This window comes from Marmota monax, unplaced genomic scaffold, assembly GCF_021218885.2.
Source record: "Marmota monax isolate L192 unplaced genomic scaffold, Marmota_monax_Labrador192_F-V1.1 WCK01_AAM20220418_F8-fsc00014, whole genome shotgun sequence".
NCBI classification, from domain to species: Eukaryota; Metazoa; Chordata; class Mammalia; order Rodentia; family Sciuridae; genus Marmota; species Marmota monax.
Window position 1 is genome coordinate 7,520,038 of NW_026695222.1, and position 17,400 is coordinate 7,537,437.

The 17,400-nt window shown below is 35.4% G+C and overlaps 1 protein-coding gene across 4 annotated transcripts in view; it reads right to left on the bottom strand.

The window, feature by feature from the left end:
• Mcm8 (minichromosome maintenance 8 homologous recombination repair factor) overlaps nt 1-17,372 on the bottom strand; it is a 34,216-nt gene extending 16,844 nt beyond the window's left edge. Inside the window, exons 1-11 of one of the 4 annotated variants that reach the window (XM_046433306.2) lie at nt 16,978-17,372; nt 15,913-16,065; nt 15,544-15,627; nt 13,864-13,946; nt 13,288-13,437; nt 10,495-10,598; nt 9,326-9,524; nt 7,225-7,310; nt 3,832-3,983; nt 2,956-3,151; nt 523-553 (exon numbers count right to left, since the gene is read on the bottom strand). In XM_046433306.2, coding sequence (XP_046289262.1) covers nt 523-553; nt 2,956-3,151; nt 3,832-3,983; nt 7,225-7,310; nt 9,326-9,524; nt 10,495-10,598; nt 13,288-13,437; nt 13,864-13,946; nt 15,544-15,627; nt 15,913-16,060 — 1,233 coding nt within the window. In that variant the 5' untranslated portion in view covers nt 16,061-16,065; nt 16,978-17,372. Of the gene's footprint in view, nt 1-522; nt 554-2,955; nt 3,152-3,831; nt 3,984-7,224; nt 7,311-9,325; nt 9,525-10,494; nt 10,599-13,287; nt 13,438-13,863; nt 13,947-15,543; nt 15,628-15,912; nt 16,066-16,917 lie in introns of all 4 variants that reach the window. The other 3 variants (XM_046433307.2, XM_046433308.2, XM_046433310.2) reach the window with 3 other exon arrangements.
• Between the last annotated feature and the right edge of the window lie 28 nt (nt 17,373-17,400).

Here is a 17,400-nt window from a genome sequence, read left to right on the forward strand (position 1 = left end):
CTAAGGTGTAAAAGAGATAAATAAATAAATAAATACGGGGGGGAACAACCACAAAGATGACTAGCAAAAGGAGTATTCTTCAACACTGATGTTTGAGGATTTTTTAAAAGCATAATTGAAATTTAACTTTTTTTATAATAAAAATCTAGAAATGAACTATAACAAATGCTTAAAAAGTAAAAGCTTGAATGCATTAAAACAAGAAATGTATCTTACAAACTGCTAAGTAAACGCCTAATTTGCAAGACATAAATCCATTCCATAAAAGTGAGAAATATTTATGGTCCCTACTTTAACTTAGTCACTTTTTTAAAAAACTCATTCCTATGAAATAAATGTACTTGATAAGCAGCTTTTTCTTACAAGGGGCTATAGTCTGCCTCCCATATCATTAATTCATGGAGAATAAAGATTCATGTTAAAATGAGTACCTATTTTTTAACAGAGTAGCTTTTTTTTTTATAAAGTATTATTTTGTTGACTTTATATGTTTTTTAAGTGAAGACGAAGTAAAATACTTACTTCATGACCAAAAATCACAGGGCAAAGTGAGCTGGAAAACAGAATACAACTTATAAATTCTACTTACAATTCTTAATCCAGTTGATATATTTTAGAGTTATTTGATTAACTTGTTTTATTTAGAACCAAAAAAGACAAGTATAAAAAATTTACATCTCCTCAAAAGTAAATTTCTAACAGTTCTTAATATTTAAAAGGAAGAATACCTTAAAAAGTATGCTTGTGGAAGAGAGACTTGATATTTGGAAAACACTGTAAAGTAACCAAATATGCTATTGATTTTCTGACAGAACTAGACTTTAAAATGTTCCATACTTAAGATCTTCCACTTTAGACCCATCATCACATGTACTTTATATGAAGAGGCATCTTTAGACCTATATACCCAAGTCAATGAAAGAAGGAGACGAAGGAGTGAGCTCAGTACAAAATATGTTAAGATGGGATAAAATTTCATTTTTAGTTCAATTCTGAAAGGGTCAGATTAAATAAGAATCTGAATATAAAGAAGTGTATTTACATTTGCCCATTTTATAAACAAGGAACAAACAAAAATGGACAGGGTGATAGAAGAATACAATCAGGAGTAAAATGAAACTCTTTATCCCCTTTAATATGTGTAAGCACAGAAGAAGTTGGTGCCCTGGTCATAATCCTATTGGTACTCACTATTGTGCATGTCTTTGCCTGATTACTGCTGGTGTCCTACCAAGCACCTATACCTGTATTCGAAAGGGCTTTCTATGGCCACAAAAGCATCATCACGCAGGATAGGCAGGCCAGAAGTGCTGGTGTGTTTCATATCCTAGGAGGATCCTCAAACTAGGGCCTTAAGGGGGGGAAAAAAAAATCGAGGCTACTTTTATATAGTGTTCCAGAAGCCTCAGGAGGATTATGTCCTGGATGCCAGTGGTAATGTGTTCATTAAAGCACTATATCTTTCTCTGTATTACTTCTGTCTTCCTATATCAGTATTTCCAGGACCACCTCCCAAATAAATGATGTTTAACCAAATCATTCCTTCCAAAGGAATCTAAATACAGCTTTTCACTGTCTTCTCCCTACTCCTTTCATGGTCCTCCATTTGTTATCTAGTATGGGTCAATAAATTTTTTCTTAAAGGGTTAGCAAGTAAATATTTTCAACTTTGTAGGCTACCCTGTCTCAGTCATAACTACTCAATGTGTAGAGTGAAAGCAACAACTGACAATATGTGAATGAACTGGGTGGGCCTATGTTCCACTAAAACTTTATTTACAAAAATAGGCAACTGGCCTAGTTTGTCAATCTGCTAGATTAATAAATGTAGGACCATGAAAAATTCTAGTTCTGATGCTGAAATCACAAACATGGGAGATAAAAACAAACTCTGGGAAGAAAACCCAAGTTTTCACACAACTTATCTTTTACGAGCATGACAGAAGGACCATTGAAAATATTCAGTTTTCATTTATGACCAATGAGAAGAATCAAACAGGTGTTTGGATTCTCCTTGCGTGCCTGCTCACTCCCAACCCTAGGTTAGAGCATCCTCTCTCTCATGGTAGGTCTGGACCATTATTTAGATGGAAGTCTCTGAGGATTTAAGAATAAATAACCCCTAAGTGCAGAAAGAAAAAGCATCAAATTCTCCTAGAGCCCAAAGTATAGGTGAAAAGGAAAGCAAGACAAGTACAATTTTTCTGATAAAATCCATTTTGAAATTTTCTCAGTTCTTTACCTCTCTTAGGTACATCTATTATTCAGTCTCTTGTTTTGCCCCTATTTCCTCAAAAAATTGTCATAGAAGTATCAAAAATAAGGCTAAGAATGTACCTCAGTGGTAGGGCCCTTGCCTAGTATGCAAGAGACCCTGGGTTTGATCCCAATTGATGTGTGTATAGGGGACTACCAAAAAAAAAAGAGCATGCGCTGTTAAGCATGTTACAAAATCTGATTTAAACCTTCAGAACAACCTTTTGTTGTAGACTTCTTCAGATAGTAAATATTCCTTATTACTTAAACTTGAGATCAGAAATTCTTTTTCTGTAAAAAGTCAGTGGCAACCTTATAAGCTAAATATATATTTTCTTAAACGAGCTGAGTTGTCACATGTACTCAACTCTGCCTGTAGCACAATTGTAGCACAAAAGCAGCCAAAGACACGATGTAAATGACTGAGTGTGGCTGTGTTCCAGTAAAACTTGATTTATGTACACTGAAATGTGAATGTCACATAATCTCGTGTCATAAAATATTCCTTTCTTTTCAACCATTAAAAAATATAAAAACCATTCTTAGTTAATGGGCTATGCCCAAATGAGTAATGCACTGGGATTTTGTCTATGGACTCTAGTTTGCTGACCATTTTGACTAGCTGTTTTTAATGTGTAACCTAAGAATTCCCGTAACTTGCATATATGTAAAAAAATTTTCAGATACCCTCAAACATACTTGACAATAAGTTTAAACAGGTTCTCTTCAGCTTGAATCTCTTGGATAGCATAAAGATCCTTAAGTGAGAACTCCATCAATGTTCCATGCTTACAGCCATCCTCAGAAGTCTTTGTTTTCTGTCCTTTGCTATTGCTAACAGAATTTGCTTCAATGTACAAAAGGAACATACATTTATCATTCTTGTTTCGAGAACCTGTAAATTCAAAATATTAAATATAACAATTGGCATTCATTTGCCCTACAATGACTTAATTAAAATGTTAAAGTCACAGAGAGCTATAAGTAAACATTTATTGTGGGAAACCGTTCTAGCAAATCTAGTGATTTGAGCTACCTCCCTGGCTGGGTGTGAGGCGCTTCGACAAGCTGTGTCAGAGCCTTCCCCACCCTTCCCCAGGGGCAATGGCTTGTGGGGGTGTGACTGACCACTGACCTGAAAACCAATCACTGACCCTGACCTTGGAATGCTGCCCCCTTCGACCTTCATTGGATGGAATTTTCCCCTGAATTTTTTGTTCCCCAATAAAAGCTCACTCCCTGGCTTGCTTCTCTCTCTCTTGCTGGCCTCTTGTGTAAACCTCGCTACCGCATCAGGGGCTAGAGGCAGGAGCTGGGAGGAGCCGTCTCTGAGCTGGGCAAGAAAAAGGTAAATTGTCTTTAATTTGAACTCACTAGTTAATTTCTGTTTCGAACCTCTAGTATGAAGCTAGCGTACTGGTCGTGTGGCTAAATTTATTTTAAAGGAAGTTTCATTTATGTAAGCAACAAGGAATTTACTAAATTGTTTGAGATTTAGAAGTATGAAGAGAAAAGATGAATACTGACAAATCATTTTTGAGAGAATATTAAAGAAAAGAAAGAGCCACCCCATACCTTCTTCAGCATTTGAGACTTTGACAATTCCAGTAACAGTCACTGTGTCTCCCGGTACACAGCTATCCACCAGGTCATGCACAAGTTCACATTCTATTGTTCGTGGAATTCGACCTGCTTCTCTCTGAGCATCGGACATAAGCTCCTGAATTCTAAAAAGGTGAAAAGTTTTCAGTTAGAATACATACTTACATTGGGTTCTTTAGCATATTAACTATTCCAGACTCACACAGTACTTAGCTAAAGGACAAATTAGTTTAAATAAGATCAACAACATATCTAAAATTGTTTTAAGAGTTTCTAATTCAGGATGGCATAATGAACATGCGCATTTGCCTAGCCTTCCTCTGAGGAGCAATCAAAATAAAAAGATACTGAAAAAGCAAAAAGTTGTTTTGGGGCATGCAGTAAATAGAATGTTAGTAAAATTTTTGAAAACAGCAAGTAGGAAAGTACTAAAGGATAAAACAAACAAAATCCAGAATGCATGCAGACAAAAATTATAAGGATACAAGAGAAGTGGCACTCAATGTTCTCAGCAGAACCCTAGAAGAGGTCCCAAATTGAAGATGGCAGGAATGGAGAACAGGAAGAAACAGGATTATCAACTAAAAGATAATAGCTATTCAGAATTTTTTTGGAAGGCGGGTAGACAGCCACGTAGGGAAAGAATGAGGACTTAAGCATCTGGCAAAAACTAGAGCATAGTTCTACAGAAATGGATCTCTTCCCTATATATGGAAAGTTAGTGTCCAGTGAAGCAATCAAAGCTCCAGAATAAAGCCTTCTCATTTGGCATTTGAGAAGCTGAAACCAATTCAAAAACACATAAGTCAAAATTCCTACTTTCTTATTCAGGAATGAGGCCTCATGAGAAAAGACTTCTGCCTACAAAATAGCAAAGGAAACTTATCCTACTCAAAATAATTCTTCTTTTTTTCATCATATACTTAAGAATAAAATGGCAGTAATTCAAGGAGAAGAATATTAAAAACAAAAAACAGCTAAGAGTTTTGAGAAAATGTTGCTGTTGTAAAACAAAAATAAGCTGCTATAAAAAGGAATTATGAAAAAAGTAAAATTAGGAAAATTAAAAATATGTATATAAAAGTTAAACTATAGAAAACAAGAAAAAGCCAAAGAAATTTAGAGAACAGCATAAAGAAAATGGAAGCATGAACCAAAAGTTAAGACAAATGAACAATCAAAGGGATGCATCCCATAAGAAACCCAAAAAGAGAAGAAAAAAGACACTATATGGTTGAAGATGACTGCAGGACAAAAGGACCCTTCAGCTTAGGAGGATGAAGACATGACTAGATAAACCTATTTCAGAACTAGATAAACTGTTGCAGAACCTTTAAAGAGATTGCAAAGGAAGGAAAGTCCAATCCCCTCAAAGGAATAAGAATCAAACCTCTCATCGACAGCAGGGGAAATGATGACAAAACAGACTACTTTGGTAGTCAGGCAAACTCTTACACAAGCTAGGATCCAGAGATATTTCCAGACATGCAAGGACCCAGAACTTTTTACCAGCTATGCACACTTTCTAAAAATTTACTTAATAATTTCTCCAGAAAAATAATATTTAGAATTATTAAAAGTAGAAGACAAAGTCCAAGTTGGGAGGCCTAATTGCAATTGTGCAATGAAGAAAATCCCAGGATGAAGTAGGACTGCAGGTCTAAAGAACATGAGATCCAGACTCAAGTAGAACTCAGGAAGGTACATTTTTAAAATTTTCATTTTATTAAAAAATAAAAGGTGAACTCCATGCATTCAATAATATATTTAAGAAAGAATGTATGGTTTGGATATGGTATATCCCCCAAGGATTCAAGAATTCAGAGACTGAGCCTAGAGATGGGGCCTACCCTTTTGGCTCTGATTTCCACGTTTGCCATGCAATCTCTTCTTGGGAGACTATTATAATTAGAAAACAGAAAATAAACTTTGATGATTTAATGTAACATCAGAATGTCTAGAAGTAGAAGTCATAAAAGTTAGTATAGCATCTCTAATGTTATCTACTCACCAAAAGTGGATGCAATAAAGCCAAGGAAGAGAGAGACCAAGAATATTATTCAAAGTTGTATAGAACTGCCCTTTATAATAATTGGATTTAAAAAAGAAAATTTACATGTATAACATTTTCATTTAAATAGTTAATGTAAGTATAATCACAACATTAAAATATTAACTTTGGAATACATTCTCCCAATTTTCTTCAGAGAATGGCCAGACACCATCCATCTAATCTTCATAACTTCAAACCTGGCTCCATGGTTAGCTTCGTTCACCCTAATTGTACATTCAAAACTAGTAGAGTAAGTGCTGGGGAGTAGCATTGGCCAAATTATATTGTTATATGTAACAAATGCTTCATTATGTACAACTTTCTTGCACCAATAGAAAATGTGTGTCTGTGGGGGGAGAACTAGCAAAGTAAAATAAGAAGTCTCAGAATAACACATGTTCAGATCACTTTGCCATAAATAAATGTTTATAGCTATTTCTTATTAAAATAGCTTATATTTACATATATCTCCTTTGGAAAAATTGTAAAACATAAGTAAACAGAAGGAATAAAATGCCTCTGCCTCCTTTGGTGGAGGCAGGACACAATCCTATGCAAGAGTCTTAAACACTTCCTCTTTTATAAAATCAGTTATTTATAAAGATCTCTGAATAAATAATACATACATATATGCTATACATTAGGGTCTTGGTTTTTACAGGGAATAATGGGGAGAAGCTAGGACAGGGCTTAGTAGCAAGCCACCTCATCTTTTTCCTAGGTTCTATTTTTTAGGACCATCTCCTATTTCAGCCAGGTTTCCTAAAGAACATTCTAGGCTTCAAAACTATCCATTATTTTATATTTAGGGATGAGTTATGGGCCTGTGGCTAGGGAAAAAAATGGGACAATTATTGGATGAAAAATATAAACAGAAACAACTAATAGATTTGTGTGGATAGTGGGGGGAGCCTATAGGAACATAATATAAAATTCCTAGTGGGCAATGAGAACATGAAATCAAATAGGACCACCTCTAAGAGATTTTCTGAAAACTTCAATACTATTTCTATCACAACTTATTATGCAATGAATCATATATCTTTGTTCAATGAATCACATAATTGAAATATAAAATGAACTATTTATCAGTAGCAATAATTCATAATGTTTACATCCTTTCTGGCATCCAGTAGAGAATAAATTTCAAAGACAGTTACTATTTCAACATACAAACTTGTCACTGAATAGATTTATTATACACTTATCATTTTTACAGATAAAAATTACAGTACAATACAATACAATTATAGATTTACTCAGCAGTATCAAAGATCCTAAAACCTGCCCCCTTTTAAGTCTTGATTGCTTACTTGATTGACTGCCAGTCCATTGTTACTGTAAGAGGAGAACTACGGAGAGCAGCAAAAGACTTCCCTCGACATGCAGGCACAGGACACTGCAACAAGTAATTCACATTCAGATGTTGATAAACTACAACCATATCTCAGGAAATTTCAAGATATACTTCATTAAAGTAAACTGACTAAGAGCTGTAATGTTCCATTTCCTACAAAAACAGTTTAATGTCATAAGCTTTCAAGGCATTTGTCCAGCTGGTCTCTCTCTCCCCCTGCTCCTATTCTTTCAGCTGTAGGCAGGCAGGCACCTTCCTCTGCCTTAGATCAGGCACTCATTCTTACCTCTGTGCCCATGTAGTCTCCTAATTCCATGGGCTCCTTGAACACTCCTCCTCCTTCAGTCTGTATGTCCAGCCCCAAAAGCCTTCCCTAGGTCTTTAATCCCCAACTCTTTGTCTATCTTCCTTTTGTGCTGTTCACATAGTATTTTTCACTGTACCACACAGTCCTCAAAATAAAAACAAGTTCTGTTCAAGTTTTCATAAGTCACTTGCTTGGCATTTGGACCACAAGATACAATTATAAATTCAGACTCAGTGGCAGATTTACAAATATGATTACAATAATATATTCCCTCATGGACAAGATAAAACTATAGCAGCACATAGTAAAGTACTTCCTACAACTAGGTTGAAATAAACACAGAATACACACACATGCATGGATGTTTTTCTTCTTTCAAATGCCCATTATTAACACACATATTTTAGTTAAATCATTATTGAATCAACATGGTTTATCTCTATAATTTTAGGAGCTATGGGAAGTTTTAGAACTATAGGACCACTATGTTTCTGCTGATATTTGCTGGGACTGTGGATATATGTATATAATTCCAGATTAAATAATTGAAAAATTCCGAAGTATTTGCCTCTTGGACAGAGGAATGAGGATATTGGGGAGAGGTAAACAGTGTGACTGTACTTTTGTTTTAAACTTCACAATTGCATCTAATTGGTTAAGTTATGTGTCAATAATAGAATAAAATTACTTTAAAATTAATGTCAAAAAAAATAAATAATGTATTCCCTCAAATCTTTCCAGAACCTTACTATTCTCCCATCAAGAGATAGAATCTATAGCTACTTGGGAGGCCGAGGCAGAGGATTGCAAGTTCAAGGCCGGCACGGGTAACGTAATGAGTTTCGTCTCAAAATAAAACAAAACAAAAAAAAGGGCTGAAGATGTAGCTCAGTGACAGAGCATTTGCCTAGTATGCCGAAAGCCCTGGGTTCAATTCCCAGTATTGGGGGTGGCGAGGTTAGTAGTGGAGAAAACACAAAACACATATGGAGTCTTAATTCCTTCTCCTAGAATTTGGGCAAGTTGGTGACTCACTCTGTAATCAACAGAATGTTGACAAAAGTGATGCTGCATGACTCTGAAGGCTAGAATTTCTGTCTATCAACTGGACTTTATCACCTTACAGCTATCAGCACCATATGAGCCAACCAAGCACTCTGATCTGCCAAACTCTGTGTGAAAAACAAACAGCTCATGCAGAGGCCACACAGAGAAAACAGAGATGCCTGGCCAACACAACATCTTATTGTTCCCAACTCCAGCCACAATCTACCTGATTATATCTCCAAAGACCTGGAGCCTCAACTACACAGGAGAATAGTTCTTCCAAACTCCTGACCCACAGAAATAACATGATTATTATCCTAAGCTCCTAAGTTTTAGGGAATAGCCATCTTTCTGAAATTTAATCTGATGTCATTTAAAAATTTCTAGGGCTCGGGATATAGCTCAGTTGGTAGAGTGCTTGCCTCACATGCACAACACCCTGGGTTTAATTAGTCCCTAGCACCACAAAAATAAATAAGTAAAAATGTGTACACACATACACACACACACACACACCTGGAACTGAAAATATAAACTCTGGGTAGTGGGTAGAAAAATATCTATTTCTGTATTTCTTGTATCCTGAAGTATTTAATAATTAAATAAAAATCTCTGTGTTCACAAACACTGGGAAATAGTATCTGTAAACTGATTTGCCTTTATTACCAAGATAAATAAAGAAACAATTATAAAAATATATCACCTTTGTTGGAAGATTGTATTTTCCATCTGGAAGAGGGAAACTTTGAACCTCTCCACATGCAGCACACAGAAAAGCCATCTTGGTGCAAAGAGGCTTTACATTACTGACACGAACCACTGTCCCTCTTAGAGAAATGTATTTTCCATAGTAATTTGCTCGGACATTCTTGAGATGTGTCAAGGGCTCAAAGTTGTATATCCTAAATATAAAACAGGAACATATATATAATGAACAGAAAATTGATGTCTGTATTTTCACAAGTTCTTTTTAGTAACAACTATGGAATTCCCAAACAATATCACCATTTATATATCAGAAATCTCCCAAGAATTAAATTATTTTTAAAAATAAAAATGTTGCCAGGCGAAGTGGCACACACCTCTAATCCCAGCAGCTTAGGAGGCTGAGGCAGGAGGATCACAAGTTCAAAGGCAGCCTTAGCAAAAACGAGGCACTAAGCAACTCATTCAGACCCCATCTTTAAATAAAATATAAAATAGGGCTAGGGATGTGGCCTCAGTAGTCAAGTGTCCCTGAGTTCAATTCCTCCTCCCCCCAAAACAATGTCTTCACTTTTCTTATTCCAATAGGCTGTTGTCTATAGGGAAAAAAAAATTAAAGACAAAAGCAAAAATATAATGCATATAGGAAAACCTATATATTCAACAATCTTTGGATTTCTAACTTATTTTTAAACACCTGCTTCTTAGCATACCTTCAATAAATTTGGAAAATAAAAATAAAATCCTGATGATTTCCTTATTTATTCCTATATATCTCAATGAATTTAAAATGTAGAATTCAATAAAGATGAATTCAAGAATTCATTTATTCCCTGTGTCTAGTAGAAACATGACAATTTAACAATACACATACATACCACTTAGCATATTATGTGGATTATTAAATTTGTACATCAGAGTCTTGATTAAGTACATATCTAAAATCAATATTTACAGGTTGGAAAGTCAACCTATTTGGGCAGAAAATGTTGATTTCTGTCATGATCATTCTGAATAATTTTCAATAGGTTCACTGTGGGTATGATGATCTATGAAATTAGCAAGAACTCACACCATTTTTACTATTTCCTTGTTCGTATAAAATAAGGTTCTCATCCTTAAACAGTCATTAGGCCATATTCTAAATAACACCAGTAAGTTGCTCACCTTGCATAAATATGTGGCACATTTACCATTGTTTCCCCATCACTAGACAATCCTTCTTGGGCTTGTAATTCAGCTGCATGCCTTTCAAGGTCCTTAGTTAACACCTAAACAGAACAAACATTTACTCAAAGTTAAAAAATAAAGTATCCTCTTTAAGCAGAACTTTATATAGAGAGAATCTCAAGTTTACCAATATAAACAGTTCAGAACAAGACAGAATAAGAACAAGATTCTAATAGCCCTTGGAAAGTCTGATATTTAATTACAACTACTGAACTGGAAATGTTCAGCATCCTTGTCTGCTACCTATTGTCCCAAATAAACTTAACATTATTAAGTCCTTATAATAGTCCCCAAAGCCATTATACCTTGATTTCTATAAAAATTTTTTTCTACTTCTCCATATTCATTGATTAATCAAGATAGAAAAAGTAATGATTTTTAAAATACCCAATACCGCAGCTACTATGAAGACAAACAATAAGTCTTGGCAAGGATGTAGGGGAAAAGGTACACTCATACACTGCTGGTGGGACTGCAAATTGTGCAGCCAATATGGAAAGCAATATGGAGATTTCTTGGAAAATTGGGAATGGAACCACCATTTGACCAAGCTATCTCTCTCCTTGGTCTATACCCAAAGGACTTAAAAACAGCATACTACAAGGATACAGCCACATCAATGTTTATAGCATCACAAGTTACAATAGCTAAATTGTGGAACCAACCTAGATGCCCTTCAATAGGGATGAAAGGATAAAAAAAAAATGTAGCATATATACACAATGGAATATTACTCAGCAATAAAAGAGAATAAAATCATGGCATTTGCAGGTAAATGGATGGAGTTAGAGAAGATAATGCTAAGTGAAGTTACCTAATCCCAAAAAAACCAAAAGCCGAATGTTTTCTTTGATATAAGGAGGCAGATTCATAGTAGGATAGGGAGAGGGAACATGGGAGGAATAGACGAATTCTAGATAGAGCAGAGCGGTTGGAAGGGAAGGGAGGGGGCACGGGGTTATAAATGATGGTGGAATGTGATGATCATTATTATCCAAAGTACATGTATGAAGACATGAATTGGTGTGAATATACTTTGTATACAATCAGAGATATGAAAAATTGTGCTCTATATGTGTAATAAGAATTGTAATGCATTCCGTTGTCATGTATATATAAAATATAAAAATAAATTTAAAAAAATAAAATACCCTATACCAGCTCTGTTGGCATTTGATACTAAATAAATATAAAATACTTGCGTGCTGACAATCTAAGAGGCAAAATTAGATGCCCATAAATAGTTATAGTTGTTATAAGGACCATAAAGATTTATAGATAAAATGCCATGTGAGTTTTGAAAACGATTTTTAAGAAAGCTTTTACAAAGCGAAAAGAGGCCCACAAGAATTTGGATATGTGAGATAAAGAGAATGCTATATTGAATGGACAACATGTACAAGAGTACTTAGAGAATACTGGAAGAAGCTCGGTTTAGTTGGGTCATAGTGAATGTAAGACAGGAGAGATGAAATTTAGCCAGATCTTGGAAGTCATATAAAAGATTACAACTACTTATTTTACATAAAAGATTTTATATAAAACATTTTATATAAAAGATTTTGACTTCATTTAGAAGAAAAGGATGACCAGTTTTCAAGAACAAATTATATTTTACAAAAGCAATTGTTTAAGAACAACAATAAAGGCCTAGCCTGAGACAGAGGTAGTAAGGATAGAAAGGAGGTAGACTTAATAAACATTTTTTTGTTTGTTTGAACTTGCTATGTTGCCTAGGCCTGCCTCAAACTCTGGGCTCAAGCAATCTTCCTGCCTCAGTCTCCAATGTAACTGGGACTCCAGCAGCATTCCACTACACCCAGTTTAAGAGACATTTTAGAAAGAGAAATGAAAGGATATGGTTAATAAGGTGCTGAATGAGTCTGAAAACAACAGGCAAGGTTTACAATTTAGAATTTCTAGGAGTGTAGACCTTTGTGATAAACTATTCCTTGTACCTGCTCAGTGTCCAAATTCTAGCTACACTCTTAAGACCTACTATAATCTCTGAGTTTTCCCCATTCTCCCCCTACATGTGAGGGTATTACATTTGCCTCTGACTGCAATCAGCAATACAATCTATGTCTATCCTAAGATCTGCAACTCTTTACCTTAATGCATTTACCTGTTTGCTGGCCTGAAAAATGCTTTCATATATGTATACCATCTGACCCTGAGAAAAAACTCAGGCAAGAACAAAATAAACTGTTATTTCTATTTTACATATGAGAAATGAAGTGATCTGCTTCATGCCACAGAACCTAGATCTGAAGTTGATCTTTTGCTCCAAGTTCATAACTGCCAACATCATGATGCTTTGTCTTATCTTCCCTATGAGACTGAACAGTTCCCCCAAAATAAAGTTTAATATCTGCCCCATTTTTAATGATATTAGGCTAATTCAAATACATTAGAAATAATGTTATATTTAGATAAGCTTTTATACATAGAATGAACGGTAATTTTTAAACACAAGATTGTGAACCTTCATTTCAAGCCAGTAACCACTATCTATTAGTAAAATCTATTTTATTTTTTAAAAGGTCTTGTTTGCTAGATGCCTAGTTTGGACTCAAAACTTGCAATTCTTCTGCCTTAGCTTCCTGAGTAGCTTGAATTACAGGCATGTACCACCACACCCAGGTAATCTTATTATCTTTTAAAGAAAGTCTTGACACTGGAATCTTTCTTTAAAATTCTGATGTAAGTCAGCACAAGATAAATATTTACCTGATGTATTGCCAGACCCATGCAAGCCAAGATTTTCTCAGGTGCATCCCTTAGTTCATTTGCTATATTTGGTATCAAATTAGTTATTTCATCATCTTTTGTCAATTCTCTAAAATCCACCAAAATACTTCCTTTTCTTTCTATTTCATCCTAGAAAAGATTAAAGTTTTAAAGTAACAATTGGTCTTTTAGAGTTAATTATCATAATTGAGCATTCAATTATATACTTTGAGAAAGCATACCATGTTTATATGGTGAAAATGCTAAGTACCATTTAAGCTTTACACCAAGCACAGTCCTAATGTTTTCAATATATTAACTCACTTGTACTTCTTAACAATTCTTTGAGGTAGCTATTTATACTATTACTTCCAAATGATAGACAAAAAAAACTGCGGCACAGAGAAGTTAAGTAATTCACCAAAGTCATACTGTAGGTAAGTGGCAGAGCTGGGATTTGTATGAAGGCAGTCCAACTCCAGTGCATATGATCATAATCACTAGCACCTCAAATATACTGTTCAATAAGATGACACATAAAGGTCAACAGGTAGTGTTACTGTAAGAAAATCTTACCTTATCATACAAGTCAATACGCCTTATGAAAAATTTTTCAAATGCTTGAATCTTCTCAATAAAAGGAGAGTTATCACTGTAAACTAATCCAACAAACATGGCATTAGCACTATGTTTTCATTAGATAACACTATAAACTTGACAGATTTTTTTTCTTCCAGTTGCTCTGTATTCTGATTACACTTAAACAAGAACTAGCATAAACATATACATAAGATTCTAAAACATGTTTAGGCCTGCATAATCCAAAATGCAGACAGAAAATCTCTCTAAAAAGCCCAACATCTGGGAAACCTTTAGAGGAGCCTTAGAAACCTAATTAGATATATCAGTTCAAATAGCTTACACAACAGCTAAAACCAAACATCATCGAACCCAGGGCCTTGTGCCATACAATGCAAGCACTCCACCAACTGAAATAGATCCACAGCCCCCATTTTTTTTTAAACATCCTAAAGCTATATATTTTCAAGTACCCTCTCAAAGAAACAGGATAATGAAGTAATGCCTAAGGCATCTCTTGCACTTTATTTTTAAGATCAGTCCCAAAATCTCTTATAGTGTTCTGAGGTTAACCACTAAGGGAATAACTGAAGTGTTGGTGACTAATGTATCCTGAAGCAACAAGACAATCTATGAAACACATGTGTCTATTTAATAGGGGGAAAAAAAAGACTGCCAATAAGGAAAATATTTGTAAAGCATCATTCATAAAATAAATCATGGGCGTCTGGTATGACGCAGGGTCCTTGACTTCAAGCAGTGTAACACAGACATACACACACACACATATATATAAAACAAAACCCATATCTTATAAGAGAGATAACGAACACATAGATGTTATAAGAGCACAGAAAAGATAGCCCCCCATATCCATACACATAGATGTATGACAAAGATTGGTATTCAGAGATATTTCTTAACTGATTTCTATGGAAATCTGTGTTGGTTACTTGCTCCTGGTTCCAGGTCTATCGTCTGTTTTCTGCTGTGATCAAGATCTGCACCCTACCTCCCAGATTCCTTTTAGGTTCTGCCAATTAGAGGCACTTCAAAAAACTGGAAGAAAGCAGGAAGTGGGAAAGGAATTTTTTCTTGTCTCCAATTCTTTTCAATATGTCTACAGCTGCAGAGGATAACTACAGTTCTAGCCTCCAGGTCCAAGCAACAACTAAGTCATGCCCCCTGAGTTACCAGTGACAACCAGTTTCATTTATATCAGTGGTCTGAGCACAGTGCTACAGTGTATCCCTCAGGGGCCTAAGTACAGCTTTACAGGGTACCCTTTAGAGGCCAAACAGCTATGCCTCTACCCTTGAATTCCTAGGTTCTGATAATCTCAGTATTTCTTAACTTCTGCTAAAGTTAAGAATGGCTACTGTTTCCTCAAATTACTACTTTCTGGGGTTTTACTTTGATCTCCCCTTTCTGCTCTTTCAGTTTTTCATCTGAATGTCCAATTTCTTATAATAAATCTCTCTTCTGAAATACCTAGTGTATTTTACCACCTGATATAAAACCTAAAAATAACGCTCTTTAATATAAACATGATTTAATTGAAAAAACAAAGATTAGGAAGTACATAGCAGTAAGCCAAATAAATCACAGAAACATAAGATGTAACAAGGCAAGTTAAGGAAATATAACTTATGGTACTTTTTGTACTTTTAATTCTACCTTCAGAGAAATAAAGCTTCCAGCCTTTATATGGTATGAATTGATCCAATGTTGACTGTAGTAGCAAAGGCTGTGGGATTTGTTCTGGAAAACAAAACAAAAACTAAAATGCTAGGTTAATAAAAACAAAGCAAAGCTTTTTTTTTTTTCTCTCCAATTTGTTTCCCCTTTCAACAATGAAATGACATTAATAGTGCACCTAAAAAAGGTTTCTGGAAGAATTGTGCACATTAATTTTCAAATACTTGCTAAGGAGTAACATCAAATAAAAGATTGAAGTTTGAGCTAAATTACTTTGTCTGATAGGGATGAACTGTTTGCTTCATAAAGGAAAAAACAACAATCATTGTCTCACATGGTCATACATACCAGAGCTATTTTTTCCAATGGCTTTATTCAGGTTAGGTCTGTGTTCTCTTCCCCTCCATTTTCCTGAAAAGTTCCCACTACCTCTTCCTCTTCTCCAGCTTTGAAATCTTCCCCGTCCAAATCCTCTGCCTCTGCACTCACCATTCATGTCTTCTAATAAATAGATATTAGAAAAGACTTCACCAAAACAGGAGGGAAAGTTGTGCTCTTAAAAATGTATTAATGTAGTACAAAACAGAAAATTTATTCTGCTTCTGAGTGAATATAGGTTTACAAAGTTGTATATACTATGGGAGAAAATTCAAACAGTCTGCAATTACTCTTCTAATTTCCACCACTCTTTAAGGTATACAGTAGATGTTTTATTAAAAACATTAAGTTCTTATGGAATAAGAATAAGGTACTATACTGTAACAGTTTTCAAGGAGCTTCCATGACAGAAATAAAGATAAGACAAGTAATTAACTCTAAGATGCCTGCTTGCTGTGTTTAAAACTTATTACAGAGCAGGAATAGTTGAACATAATTCTGAACTATGAGATACCAGGGAAACATCATCATAGCTCCAGTCCCACAGTATCATATCCATTTTCTGCACAATTTTTTCCAAAAACTAAAACTGTTCTTTAAAAAATTGTTCTACTTACAAAACTCCACATCCTACTGACACAAATAAAAATATATCTGTACATTGTAGTGCAATTCATCACAAAGACCTTTACAAATCCCTATTTAAAGAGGGCTTAGTTAGTAAATAAGTTAATAACTAAAAAGTTCACGATTCTAGGGCACGACAGGTCTCTCATCATCAACCAGACATTATATATTGAGAAACTGAAGCTCAGAGAAATTAAGGAAACGAATGAAGATCAAACTTGTTTGGTGACAGTACAGCAGACAAACTGTCTTCAGACTCCCAAGCTGAAGTGCTCCTTCAGATAACGCTACGTGCCATACCCTTCTCAAACAAGAAAATATGAGAATAGTAATAATTCCAACACAAACTTAAGAGGGCAGCTGTGCGTCGTTAAATACTTCATTTACATCTCCTCAGGCTGTTCTTACTTGCATGGAGAAAACTCAAACAGGCTCTCCCAGTTCACGACTCCGGGGTACCTGCTAATCCCAACGGCCTGATTCTCCCTCCCTCCTTAGTGGAAAGCACACGGGGCTACGAAGAGCCTCCAGCTCCTCAGACGACCCTTCAGGTCTTGAGTTTTTTCAGCGGTAGCTTCTTTGACGTCCCTGCGCAGGGCCGGATCCCTTCAGTCACAGCAGCTCAGGACCTTCAGTTTTTCCACTGCGACCTCGGGAAAGAACCCCGGAGAAAAGGGACCCAACATCTCAAGACACTGTCCAATCTCCCTCTAATTCTTTTTTGGCGCTTCCGTGACGCAATTTCCGTTCCAGGAAGCGGCGAAACAAGAAGGGAAGGGCGAAGAGTAGCCAATCAAAGAGTTCGGTCAGCCGGAAGTCGTGAAGCCCCCG